General features: G+C 33.4%; 1 protein-coding gene across 1 annotated transcript in view; it reads right to left on the bottom strand.

Annotated features, from left to right (window-relative positions):
• Window positions 1-286: 286 nt before the first annotated feature.
• LOC125826051 (uncharacterized) overlaps window positions 287-13,912 on the bottom strand; it is a 34,939-nt gene continuing 21,313 nt past the window's right edge. The window contains exons 8-11 of the mRNA XM_049505350.1: window positions 8,227-8,324; window positions 2,970-3,168; window positions 2,320-2,477; window positions 287-667 (exon numbers count right to left, since the gene is read on the bottom strand). Of these exons, the coding sequence (XP_049361307.1) occupies window positions 8,281-8,324 (44 nt within the window). The 3' untranslated portion in view covers window positions 287-667; window positions 2,320-2,477; window positions 2,970-3,168; window positions 8,227-8,280. The remainder of the gene's footprint in view (window positions 668-2,319; window positions 2,478-2,969; window positions 3,169-8,226; window positions 8,325-13,912) is intronic.

Genomic DNA, 13,912 nt, shown 5'->3' with positions numbered 1-13,912 from the left:
AGGTGTGCGCAAGCTGGCTGAGGCACCACGGGTATCAAAAACAAAATGATACTTATTATGCAAGTAATTAATGGAGTCCTTTGGTGGATAAGAAAAGGATGAACTTTGAGCTTCAAGTTATATTGTGATCTTTAAGAAAATTATATAGCATTGTTTACCAAATCCATACAAAGAACAACTGGAATATCCATTTTATCAAACTTACAAAAATATTGACAAACACCAAACCAATGTAAGTGTAACAAAAAAAACTAATCCTTAATCGTAACTGGTTGATATTACCTATACAAAAAACAACTTCAAGAAAGCAGAAGAGCTCCCAGACAGCACAGTTACAAGAGAACCTAATGAAGTCTCTATTTGTGTCACTCTTATACGAACGACATGCATCAGGAAAATGGTAGCCAAAGAAATTGAGAAAAAGTTCATTGACTTTCAATCTTTATAGTGCATGAAAGAAAATCAAACTAAAAATGTTCAATTAGAATAATTTACTCGCTATAGCTTGTCTGAACTTGGACTTACCTTATTTTAAGACAGATGCTTCAGCTGCTCCGAGCTTCCAACACAGGGGTCTGATTTTTTGCAGATTTCTCTTTTCAAACTGCTTCACCATTTGTTCCTCTTGAATTTTGTTGCAAGTATCACTAAGTTGACGCTCAATCATCTAGGAAGAGAAAAACAGAAGAGATCCTGAGATATTTCTCTTCAATGTATAAGTCTTTTATGAAGGATTTCCAATACAAATCAACAAACTTACTTATTTTCCAGTTATTTTCTTTCGCTAATAGGAAAGTAAGAAACTTCTATTAGCGTAAGAGTTGAGTTGAGTTGATTGTGTGATGTGCAGCGTCAATATATGATGGCTCCTTGTTGTCCAATGATTTATACTTTTCTAGGAGTCAATATTGGCTTGCCCCTTTCCTCTTATTAGTCAATAGGTTTGGAACCCTATACAATTGGCTTCTTACCACTCTGTCAATAAAATTATCAAAATTCCAATTTGCTTCTCCATTCTTTGAACTAAAAAGAAGGAAGGACCAAGTGTTGCAGGTCTGCTGCTTCAAATCCAACGACCTTAAGCCCTCTTGGGGAGTTCTTTAAAGGGGTACCTCATATAAATAAAAGGCATAAGGTTTGATCCTACTCATGTAGATTCCGCAATTTTTCCAAAAAGGTAAGTTCTTGACACATGTTATCTACATCATGTTGTGGATGCTCATGTGACTCGTCTTATCCATCTCTACAAATAGTAAATTGGATGCCACTTCATCAGCAAGTATCATAAGGTAGCCTTACAATATGATTCAGTCTGCCCTTGCATCATTTGAACATCAGATCCAATAGAAAACTGAGTAAACGTCAGTTGAATATCTCATAGCTTTAGCATGGGTAAATAGATACTTTTCAGGATGTTTACCCCTAATTGGCATAGAGTTAGATCTAAAGTAAGGCATCATAGGAGATATATTAGGTAATCACAAAAAAGATTGGTTCTATAAAATTAGGACCAAACATATTTGTTCTTGCAGAGTTGTTGCAGAGTTGGGAGTAAAGTTTGTTAGTACAAAAAGGATATAAGGTAGCACATTCACTTTAGTGTAGCCTTAGAATATAATGAATCATGCATCAGATTTATAATTGCCTCAAAAATGAATTTGACGTAGAAAAGTTTATGTAACACATCATAGGTCTCTTGGCATGCTTGGAGTGATTAAAGATGAATATATTCCACCATTCTGCTAGAAATCCCTTAGAAGAATTGATAAGAGGAAACAAATTGCAAACAGACCCATGAATTTCAAGTTCATTCTGGGAGATGCTTTATATATATCAATTCTCCACAGAAACTTCTAATGGAGCGATGGGATGTATTTTGTGACATATTCATCGTTAACCACCCGAGCATGCCCAAGAATCCTATGATGAGGTGTTACCTAAACTTTTCAAGTTAAAATCACTTTTCTAAGGAAATTGTAATTTGAAAGAATGATTCTTTAATTTCGCAAGCTACACAAACCAGGGAAAATGTGGTACCTTATATCCCTTTTGTAATGCAATCCTTTGCTGTTAATTTTGCAAGATTAACAAATATCACATGATGCAATCATTTGGCCTAATTTTACAGAATCTAATTAAAATCTTCCTTGTGATGCCAAATTTTTGTCCTATATTCCATTCGATGCCATCCTCTAGTCTTGACTTTATGTCAATAGGAGTTGACATCCAACAAAATATCTATTTCAAAGCCAGGAGATGATCAAACCATGTTTATTTAGTTTCCTATTAGATCAAGTGTTCATGTGATATAAGGGAAACCTGAATCAAATTTTTTGGCCGAGAATGCTCTTGAGAAATGCCAACTTATGACACCTGAGGCTGAAATGACATCAAATCAACAACCCTTTGACATGAATAAGTTGAGTCACATAGTGCCATAGTGCCATCAGCCAACACATGCCCAATATCAACCAACACTTTCCTTGTGATAAAAGTGGAAAACATTATCTTGCTTCTAGTAGAATGAAGCCTAGAAATCAAAGAGACGTCTGCAAAAGAATCAGAATTGAAGCATCAACTATTGTGATATTAAGCAAAATATATGATGGAGTATCATACTTGAACTTAGAAACTTACTATCTGCATCTATTTCTTAACAAAGCACTATGTGATATACTTAGTCAATGGTTTTAACAAAGATAGAACATGAGCTCCTTTTTGTTAACTTTTCATAATTCTTTTACAGTCTGTAACAAAGCTCTTGAATTATGAGAGACTATACAAAAAGGCTATAATCACATTGTACTACACTATACTTGCATAAAATTCTAATTTTACGAGTGTGACGAAGTATGCTTTTTTTTTTTTTTGAAACTGGTACTGTTGTATTCCTCAGCATTAAGGATATGCTGGAGACCTTCAAAAGGGGAACAAAACAAACAAAAAAAAGAGAGAAAGGGAGAAACTACTTACAGAGAGCCTAACAGATCTACAAGCTCTAATTCCTCAATAAGCATACTCCTTATTAGATATCATCTATGCTTCAAAGCACCATACAAATTGCTTGCACTTATTAGATATCATCTCTTTGAGATATGTAGCTTTCCTTTTCTTTTTCTTTTCAGTATCATCTATTGTAGCTTTCTGCAAGTCAGCATCTTTCCCAATCTGAAGATTTTAAGAATAAGTTGCAGCACTGCTATTCCATACTTTGTTCGAAGTAATTATACAGGTGCGAGAAAAAAAAAAGAGACTAAACAAAGAACAGGATAGTCCAATTCCAAAAGAGAGGATATGTCAGCATCAGTTTTCTTTTTACAGAATTTCTTTGTCATAAAGAATCATAAGTAGATATAGAAAAACCAATAGTATCAATCCCAAACTAGTTCGGGTTGATTCTATGAGTCTCTACCAACTATGTTGACGACTGTTTAACAAATGCAAGTAGCAACCTAGGCAGGTCTTTGGTGAATGAATACGTTTTTACCATACATTTACACATTTATCACAGTGAAATGACTAACCACCTTATCAGAAAACACTACAACATAACACTTCAAATAACTATAGGGTTGTTAAAGGCTCACTTAAAGCACTCTTAAGCCATGACTCTCAGCGAAGCCCAGCTTGTGCGCTTCACCTCGCTTAATTGGTGCTTTAGTGTAGGCATCAAGGTGTTAAGGTGTGTGAACATTCAGTAATAGGCTCTGCCTTAAAGGGGCACAACATCATATGTATAGCTTAATTATACAATTTTCCATTCTTTTGTCCACCGATTTATAGTTTGTATTTGTAATTACATTCTCTTGGCGTTTTTCTTTGCTAAATCCAATGCTTTAGTTTGTTTTTTTTAATAAACGAGAAATCCGTTTGTGACCCGCCCTTTGGACCCTCCCTAGGGTGTAGAAATTATGAAAGCACATCATTGCTTGATTTTCATATTATAGATCTAAACTCAACTATTAATTAATATTATTTCTTCTTGCAAATATTATAATTTAGTAACTCAGAACTTCATGTCTTTTACCCTTAAGAAGCAGTAGTAGCTTTATTTATTTTAGATGTCATAAAGTATCAATAGACACACTTAGTAAGAGCACTTTGTATTCCCAAATTTCTACCATTGTGGTCTCAATCGCACTACTCATAACTACCGTCCTTATCAAAACCTAATCACAACTAAAGTCATCTAAATATTTTTCTTTTCTTGTACTCCAAACTAGTACTAATGTTAATGTTTAAATGTATATTATTTCTTATAGGATTCAGTAAAAAAATAATCAAGAAAGCATGATTAGGAAACTATGAAGACAAAGCCTTGGCAAATCCAAAATTTAAACTCTATAGGTGTCTTACAAGGGGACAGGAGAAAGAGTGGACATGGAAGATGATATGAAAACCTAAGGTGCCTTACAAAGTGAATTGTTTCACTTGGCTTTTGGCAAAAGAAGTTGTCCTAACACATGAGAACCTGACAAGAGAGGTCATCAGTTGGCTTCTAGGTGTTATATGTGTGGAAAAAGCTGAGACAGTCAACCATCTTTTCTTACATTGTAAATGGACAGAACAACTATGGAGAATGTTCACTAGCGTGAAGGGGATCAGATGGGTGAAATCAGGATGCATTAGAGTTGTACTTAGTAGCTGGAAAGGGATGGAAATGTTACAAAAAAGGAGAGATGGAAGATTGTCCCAGCATGCATTTGGTGGTCAATCTGGAAAGAGAGAAACAATAGGAGCTTTGAAAATGTGCAGAACAGTCTACATCATGTCAAAATGAAGTGTTTAGCTCTATTTTACTTTTGGTGTAAACATAGTTTATTAGCTCAAACTGAAGACATCTTTGATGTTCAAGATTTTTTATAGGCAACAAAAATAGACTTGAGCTTTTGATAGATTGTAATACTTTTAAAGGGGAACTACACTTATACCTGTGGATATATAGAGTAATATTACCCGTTTCAAAAAAAAACTCTACAGGTTCACTATTTAAGGTTGGTAGTATCGAGCCCATTCTATTTTTTAAATTACAGATTCAGACATACTATTCATTCCAATTTTACTAGATTTTTACGCATAAATTTATATTTTGTGTCGGAAGTACTGAGTGCAAATGAAACCGGAACCGCAACATTGTATGTGCCTCTTATGGAAAGCCAAACTTGCTATTAACACCAAATCTTAAAACAACCTTGTGCAACAACATCCCGTTCATTAGAAAATAGAATGAGATTTGAACCTTTTGTTGGTCAAGCATTTATGACTAGTGGAATTGAGAAATGAGAAAAGGTTTCTACTTTAATATATATCTCTTTACTTTTACACTCTATCTTGTGACACTTATTAGGGAAAGAGAAAGGTAGTACAAATAGTATATTTCTATTTAGTTTATAACGTCCTATAACACTACTTGTACCAAGTCGGACCACTCTAGTAATAACTTGTTGAAACTGGAATGACCTTAGGTAGAAGGGTTTTAGACTACTTGCAAAGACACAGTAGTTTAAAATATGTTTTCTTTATAGGGAGCTACTTGAAGAATATAGAAATCTATCAAGGTAAAGAGAAACGACTTTCGCACATGTTATGATCGCAAAACCCAGTATTATGGTGTTATTAAAAGTCATTGCTTCGTGCTTAAAGCGATAAAGCAATCCAAGCGAGGAGTTATTGCTTCATGAGCGAAATCATGCACTTAAAAATCTATGTTGCTAGGACTCTTCGCACATGTTATGATCGTAAAATCCAGTATTATGGTGTTATTAAAAGTCATTGCTTTGTGCTTAAAGCGATAAAGCAATCCAAGGGAGGAGTTATTGTTTCATGAGCGAAATCATGCACTTAAAAATCTATGTTGCTAGGACTCTTCCAAAAATGTTGACGGGTGCGTGTCGGATCCTCCAAATAGTGTATTTTTGAATGATCCGATGCGGGTGCGACATCATTTTTGGAGAATCCGAGCAATTTAGCTTCAAATGATGACATGCAAAATACTCCTAACCTTAAGCGGACGATTTTTTGCTCAAGTATGAGAAGTTGGAGTAATACCAACTTTATTATAGCATTAAATCATATGTTTAGTCTTTTTAGTGTTCCATAATTTGCGCTTTATTTCATTATGTATATCTACTTATATATTCTATTTTATGTATGATGATTATTAGAGAAAGTGAAAGGAAGCCACAAATGGAATATTTCTGTTTAGTTTATAACATCCTATGCCACTTCTTGTACCAGGTCAGGCCCCTCTCACTATGTTGCTCGAACTCTTCAAAAATGTTCGAATCCGTGTTGGATCCTCCAAGAACAAACTACTTTTGGAGGATCCAACACGCACACGTCGATATTTTTTAAGAGTCTGAGCAACATAGCCTTTTAGTAATGACTTGTTGAAATTAGAATGACCTTAGGTACAAGGGTTTTAGACTACTTGCAAAAACACAGTTGTTTAAACTTTAAAGTACGCTCACTTTATAGGAACCTACTTTGAAGAATATAGAAGTCAATCAAGGTAAAGAGAAATGACTTACACACATGTTATGATGCCAAAATCCGGTCATGGTGTAATTAGAAGTCATTGCTTCATTGCTTAAAGCGTTAAAGCAATCCAAATAAGGAGACCATACGCTTAAAATGATGATGCGCAAAATAACCCGAACCTTAAGCGGACAATTTTTGGCTCAATTTTGAGGCTTTCGATCAATAACAACTTTATTATAACATTAAGAGGGTGTTTGGATTGACTTATTTTTAGGTATTTTTGACTTTTAAACACTTTTTATTATTAGAGGTGTTTGGCAAAGACACAAAGTGCTTACGCACTTTACCTTATGCTTAAAATGTACACAAAAAAAAGAGCCAAAAGTTAAAAGTAGGTCGCTCCTAATTTTGGCTTTTTTCTTTTAATTCACTCAAAAAAAGTTCATCCAAACACCCCCCTAAATCATGTGTTTGGTATTTCTTAGCGTTCCACAACTTGTGCACTTTACTTATCTCTTTACTTTTATGTTCTACCTTATGATGATTATTAGGGGAAGATAAGGAAGTCACAAATGGTATATTTCTACTTAGTTAATAACATCTTCTAACACTACTCGTACCAAGTCCGACCCCTTATAAATAACTTGTTGAAATTGGAATGACTTTAGGTAGAAGGGTTAGACTACTTGCAATGACGAAGAGTAGTTTAAAATATGTTGAATTTATCAAAAGCTACTCAAAGAATATAGAAGTCTATCAAAAAGAGCACATTCCCTTTTTGTTTTTTATCATTTTGACGGTAAGAAGGGAAGTCTTGGAGCAACTGTAAAGTTGTCTCCATGGAATCAGCCATTGATTTTTGCATCAAGATAGGCTGCCTAACTACATTGATGGAGTATGGCCCTTGCCCGGATCCAGCGTAAACACAAGATGCTTCATGCACCTGGATGCCCTTATCATTTTGACATTAAATCTGTAGATTTGATTGACTAGACTCCTCGCTAATATAAGAACAGCTTATTCACGACCAAGGAAGAATACTATCTTTTATGCAAGTCTAATAACGGACTTGAATACAAGTACCATCAACATAATGCTTCTTCAAACATCGATGATCAATATCTTTAATACTATTTGGAGTCTAATTCGCAAAAGCTTAACTGCTATCAGTATAATGTTACTTCAAGCATCCTTGATCAAGCCCACTTAAATAAATACCAAATGTTGCCTGTGACCTTAACTTAAATCGCTCATGCCTGAAGCCATCAACGTTATGGTTTCTCACTACCTAAACCCTCTATGCCTCTTTTAAATGTATTAGCAGTTTAACATTTACATCAAGACACTGCACTTTAAGGCTGCATACACATCACCCTACCTAGATCACATTTATGGGGTTACACTGGATATGTTGTTGTTGTTGTGCACTGCACTTTAACTTGTGCACTATAATGATACTGTCATTCTTCCCTTGTAGGAAAAGTTGATGCTTCTTGAAGAACTATTACTCCCAAATCTCCAAGTTGATTAAAAAATATGCAACAGCCATTTTACAATTGGGAGAAAGCAACACATCGAATGTTATTCCATTCATAATCAAGTACTCATGATAAAGCTTGGGTTACAAAAAAATTAAATGCTTAAAACAATCAAGAAGTAACAAAATGCAGCTTGTCTTTCCTCATGGCTATAGCCTACATGTACTGTATAATAGCTAATGAACTGTAAGCTTTCTCAAGTTATCACCTTCTTAATTCCATGCCAAGAGGAAGATCAGGAAATCAAGAGATCTTGATTTGATTAGGGAGTCTGCTGCATCCCAGAGCAGGAGGCGGTGGAAGAGCCTGATAGGAAGATTAGCAGAGAATATGATATGAGTTTCCGTTATAATAGAGAACTGTTTAATTCTCCTTGAATAAGTAAAAACAGACATTCTTATTTTGGGTCAAAAAGCATTCTCACATAAGCAATTCTTTCATTCACTTCTGCAATTACCAAATAATTTAGGCTATAGGTACATTCAGTCACGTATCGAGAGATCTTGTATACACAAAATAAAACCTCATCTTAGGGGAAATATTTCATATCCTTAAAGCTGGACATGAACGAGGCTGTAACCTAATCCATAAAAATACTTGATGTTCATGATCGAACATACAAAGTTAAACCAATATTAATTTTGTGTTGGTAATTGCAATACAAATACAACAATGAGCATGTTCTGCACAAGGCACTGAGAACTCTGAAAAAGTATGCAACTAATTCCTCGAATGAAGGAGCTTTTCTAGCAGATTTTAGTTACTATCTTAATGCATGTTAAGTCAACATATAAGAGTGGAAACTACTTAGGTGAGCTCACATGTATTATCAAGACCAAAATCAAGAAATTCTGAAACATAAACGAACCTGCTTCAGAAGGATCTGGCATTGTAGGAGAGTTAACTGGTGTAACAGAATGAGAAGAAGGTGCTGGCACAGCATAAGGGACTTGAGGTACCACATTGTCCATAGTACGTGCAGCCTGATAATTTTAAAAAAGCATTCATTTAGATTATCATAGTTTCAAAAGGAAGATAAATTTAACTTAGAAAAGTTTAGGGAATACCTCAGCAAAAGGATCTTGGGAGGAATGATTAGAGATGAGCTTATCATATAACATACTCCACCAATTCGTGAGAAATGCCCCTGAAGATTTTATAGCTGAAACAAATAGCAGAATTGAATAATTGTACATTAGCACATCACCACAAATAAAATGATCAGTCACTATGTTGTGCACATCCCTCCAAAATAAAAAAAAGAGCAATTAATACAATTTTATAAACACAAAAAGCATTTTTGAGAAAAAATTACCCTAGATATGTGCACCACAACATTCAAAGAATGGCATTATCTATCATTCTCTTCATTCTATTCGTATGAATACTTTTGGTATGTTACACTCTCTTTAACCCAATTTATATGGCATACTTTACTTTTTCATTTGTCCCCAAAAAATGCCACCTTTATATATTTAAAAATACTTTAAAATTCTCACGTTACTGTGATGATTTATAGTCACACATGTTTAAAGCTTATTTTAGACCACATGTATCAAAGGTATTTCATAATTTTTGTGGCCCAATGACACATAAATTCGAATATAGAGAGAATAAATTTAATTTGTGCCACAAGACTTTCGTTTTTTCTTAAACTATGTGTCTAGTCAAACACCATACAAAAATTAAAATGAAATAAAAGGAATAACATAGTTCTTAAAAAAACATGATCATCACTAAAAGGGTAGCCCGATGCACAAAGAATCCTGCATTCACCCAACGTCCGGAAAAGCCCCGCAGCCCAAGGGGATGTGACCTAGGCAGTCTACCCTGAGTTATAGATCATGCGGATACAACTTTTAAAGAAGATAATCACAATTAAAGCACAGTAATGAGTTCAAATCTGCCATAAATTTAAAGAAAGACTTGCCATCATCTGTGGGATTTTCAATAGCAACTCCACGCGCGAATGCATCGGCAGTCTCATGCAACCCCTTCTTAACCAAGTAATCATAGATGCACTTTTCAAGCCTGAAGAATTGCCAAAAGAATCTCATTAATTTGATGTAAATTGTTTTCCCCTAAAACATCTTCTCAATGAAGATGCCTTCCAACATTAATTTAAAGGGGAAAAAATCAAACTTGACCCTATACTATCTAAAATTCAAGCCTGAAGGACAGCCCCGTGCACTAAAGCTTCCGCTGCACGGGATTCAGGGAAGGACCGAACTACAACGGTCTATTGTATACAATCTTACTTTGCATTTTTGCAAGAGATCGGACCAGACCACAAAGGTCTATTGTACGCAATCTTATTTTGCATACTTGCAAGAGATTGGTCCCACGGCTTGAACCCGTGACCTTCTGGTTGCTTTGAAAGAACTTTACCAGTTACTCCAAGGCTCTCCTTCTGCCTAGTGAAAAACTATTTTCTTATTTCTTACGCTTGTCTCCTATCACTTGCTTCAACAAATAATCATACCTTTCCTTTCAACTTCTAAAACTTAAAAATGTCATCAAAACCCTACTGAAAAATCTCTCCAAAAAATTGTTTCTCAAGATAAAGCACGTTTTACATAAATTTCTCTGATTGAAAAAAACATTCAAGCATAAATTAAGAGGGCATAAAAGGAGAAAAGAACATATATCATAAAAAGTTATAAACTTATACTCACATCTTTTCAGAATTCCCTGAGGCCATGATCCAAAAGAGAATGGAGAAAGGGGAGAAAATGAGAGTGAAGATAGATTGGGTAACAAGATTTGTCTGCTGAAAACTAAATGGAAGAAAAGATACAAACAAACAATATATACTATTGACTTGAAAAGACTGAGTGATAAAAGAGACAAGAATATGGATGCCAAATAAAGGCAAAAAAAAGAAAAATGATATCTATATTTTCACTATTAAAATGGAAGGTTATTTAATATAAAGTGTGTAATAAAATATATGGAAATCAAATAAATGATGGGTGAAAATTTGTAAAACAAAAATTGTATTGACTTGAAGTGAGTGAGAAAGAAAAGAGACGAGAAAAGGATGCAAAAAGAAAATCTACAATTTCATTGTTAAAATGGAAACAAATTCATTATAAAGTGTGTACAATAAAAAATATGGCATGTGCAATCAAATGAAAGAAAATTTACATACCAACAATTGTATTGACTTAAAGAGATTGAGAAAAAGAAATCTACATTTTCATTGTTAAAATGGAAAAAAAATTCATTATAAAGTGTGTACAGAAAAAAAGGTAAACAATGCAGTAAATTGAAGGATGAGTGATAATTTGGTTAATAAATAGAATAAAAACCATATGCCCAAAAGAATTCATAGCAATAAAAGTATTCTTGTTTCGTCTCCACAACTAAGATTTTCTTTAAGATTTAAAGCTTTTTCTTTTTTAATCAATTAATTCTTATTACGCTTTTTTTTCCTTTAAGAATTTTCCTTTTATACGTTTGGTACAATGCAGAAATAATTTATTTGCTTCTTATGCCTTTGACTCTTAAAGTCATCGGACAATTTTAGAAGTTCTCCTGAAAAAGAATATTGAGAGAAGTTTAAAAGAAAAAACTTTAAGGTGTCAGGTAGTTATCTATTTAAGAAATTGATTTGTTTGACAAATTTTTTTAAAAAATTGAATTTAAATTCTTAACTATTTGAGAACATTTCTAAAAGTGTTTTCAATGAATATTTTTAAAGAAGTTTATGAAGGTAATCTTAGGACCTTGTATGCTTGGACAATTCAATTTTATTCCTAGAAATTTCCTTTGTTTATTAACTCCGGAGTGGAGAATTAATATTTTTTAAAAGAGGATCATGGAATAGTGAAAAGAAGAAGAAAACCCAATTTGTATGTGTTCAAAAGAATGAGGTAGGCATAAAATCACATGAAATGAAGTTGTTTTCAAATACGTACGATCTCTTTAAAAACACATAGACTTACCAAAAAATAAGATGCAATAAGAATAAATAATCTATGTAAGCGATACCAATTAGCTGTGGTTAAAGTTTTAATAATGATGATACATTTACATTAGGTCCACTACTCGGTACTAGTCTTTTGGTCTAGTCAGAAACTATATGATCATTTAGAAAATGTGGAGAATTTCTAACACTAAGAAAAACTACATAATAATTTAAAAATACTGGCAAGACACTATTTTTTATAAATTGACGAGTAAAAGGGGATGATGTAAGTAAAAGAGAGGGTTCTTTTTTTGTGAGAATTTATATTTACAGTTAAAAAAAATTTAAGAAGTGATCATGACTAGTTTGTGATCTTAGCGTGGAATCAAGTGTAAAAAATAAATGGTGAAATTTTTCGGTAATTGTTAGAGAATTTGTACAAATTGATTAGGTAATTGTGCAACTGTGCAAAAGTCGCATACTTAGTAGAATTCACTTTTTTGGGGGGTTTGAGTAAGGTGTTTCAATGAATTTTTTTTTTTACCTTTATCAACTAAAATTCATGTTTGCACAAGAATTTATTAGTTGCGTTGTTCCCTTTTAATTGTAAGAATTGGGTTCTCTTCTCTTATTTGACTTTGCTCTACAAAACAAAACTATTTTGCATCATTCCCAAGCAAAAGTTACACTACAAAAAAAAAATTAGCTACAAACTCGTCACTTGAGTGTAGCTATTTTTTATTTTTTGAATGTAATTTCTTGCTTAGAATTGATGCATGATAGTTTTGTTTTGTAAATCAAAGTCAAATAAGAGAAGGAAGCTCAATTCTTAGAACAAGGCAATGAACGAATGCTTGTCCAAACATAAATTAAGTTGACAGAAGACAACAAATTTTAATTTTAACACCTCACTCAAACCAAAAAAAATTAATAAAATTCTACTAAGTATGTGACTTTTGCACAATTGGACATTTACCTAATTAATTTGTACAAACCCCTTATCAGTTACCAACAAATTTCACCAATTATATTTTACACTTGATTCCATGCTAAGATCATCAACTAGTCATAATCACTTTTTTAATCTTTTTGACTATAAATATAAATCCTCACAAAAAACTCTTCTTTTTTACTTCAACCCCTTTTACTTGTCAATTTAGAAAAATTAACTTTTTCTTTTACTTGTTCAATTAAGCAATTTAAAAGGGAATTACAAACAAACAAAAAAACAATTTCACCACTACCATTAAGGAATCATTTTTCAAACTAATTGAAGTACTAATAGTCAATTCCTTCTTTTTTAAAGCTCGTGCCCACATAAATCAGAACAGAGGGAAAGATATAACCTAACCTCTATAAAATCCATCGTGTCTTTAGTCATTGTCTTCACATCATGAGCTTTCTTTTGTACTTTATCTGCAGTACTAGTCTCTGATTTCTTCTTCAATCTAGAGAAGACAAACTTACAAGTTCTAATAAACAATTTATAAATGTTAAGTAAATTTTTAAACACAAATTCAGGATGTGGGCAAGGCTAAAGCTACTGGGTTCGGTGATTCTGTGAAGTAGTATACAGGCTTATAACTTCGCCCCTATTTTAACGCATACACAAGCCCATGTTATAGATACACACATACATGTTTGAGTCAAAGCTAACTGGATTTGAACAGACAAATATTATGTCATGCTTAATACTACCTATGTTAAATAAATTTCATAACTAATCAAACTATGTCATACAAATAATTGGAAAAAATATCATAATCATCTACCAAAACCAATAAACAGGTGGGAAAAGGTACCTCAGAATAAGTAGGGGATGAGGAGAAGCAAACACGGGAGACATTGCCGTGGAGAAACAGACATTACATGCAAACACTTCATTCCTGAAGTTGTTCTTAAGAAATTTCCATGCATTGCCTCATTTTCTGAACAACTACAAGATGGTGGCAGAACCAGGATTTTCAGTAAAAGGGTTTAATAT

This window comes from Solanum verrucosum, unplaced genomic scaffold (assembly GCF_900185275.1).
Source record: "Solanum verrucosum unplaced genomic scaffold, falcon-dt-bn FXZP01000161.1, whole genome shotgun sequence".
NCBI classification, from domain to species: Eukaryota; Viridiplantae; Streptophyta; class Magnoliopsida; order Solanales; family Solanaceae; genus Solanum; species Solanum verrucosum.
The sequence above is the reverse complement of the archived record's forward strand: the minus strand, read 5'-3'. Positions and strand labels throughout refer to the sequence as shown.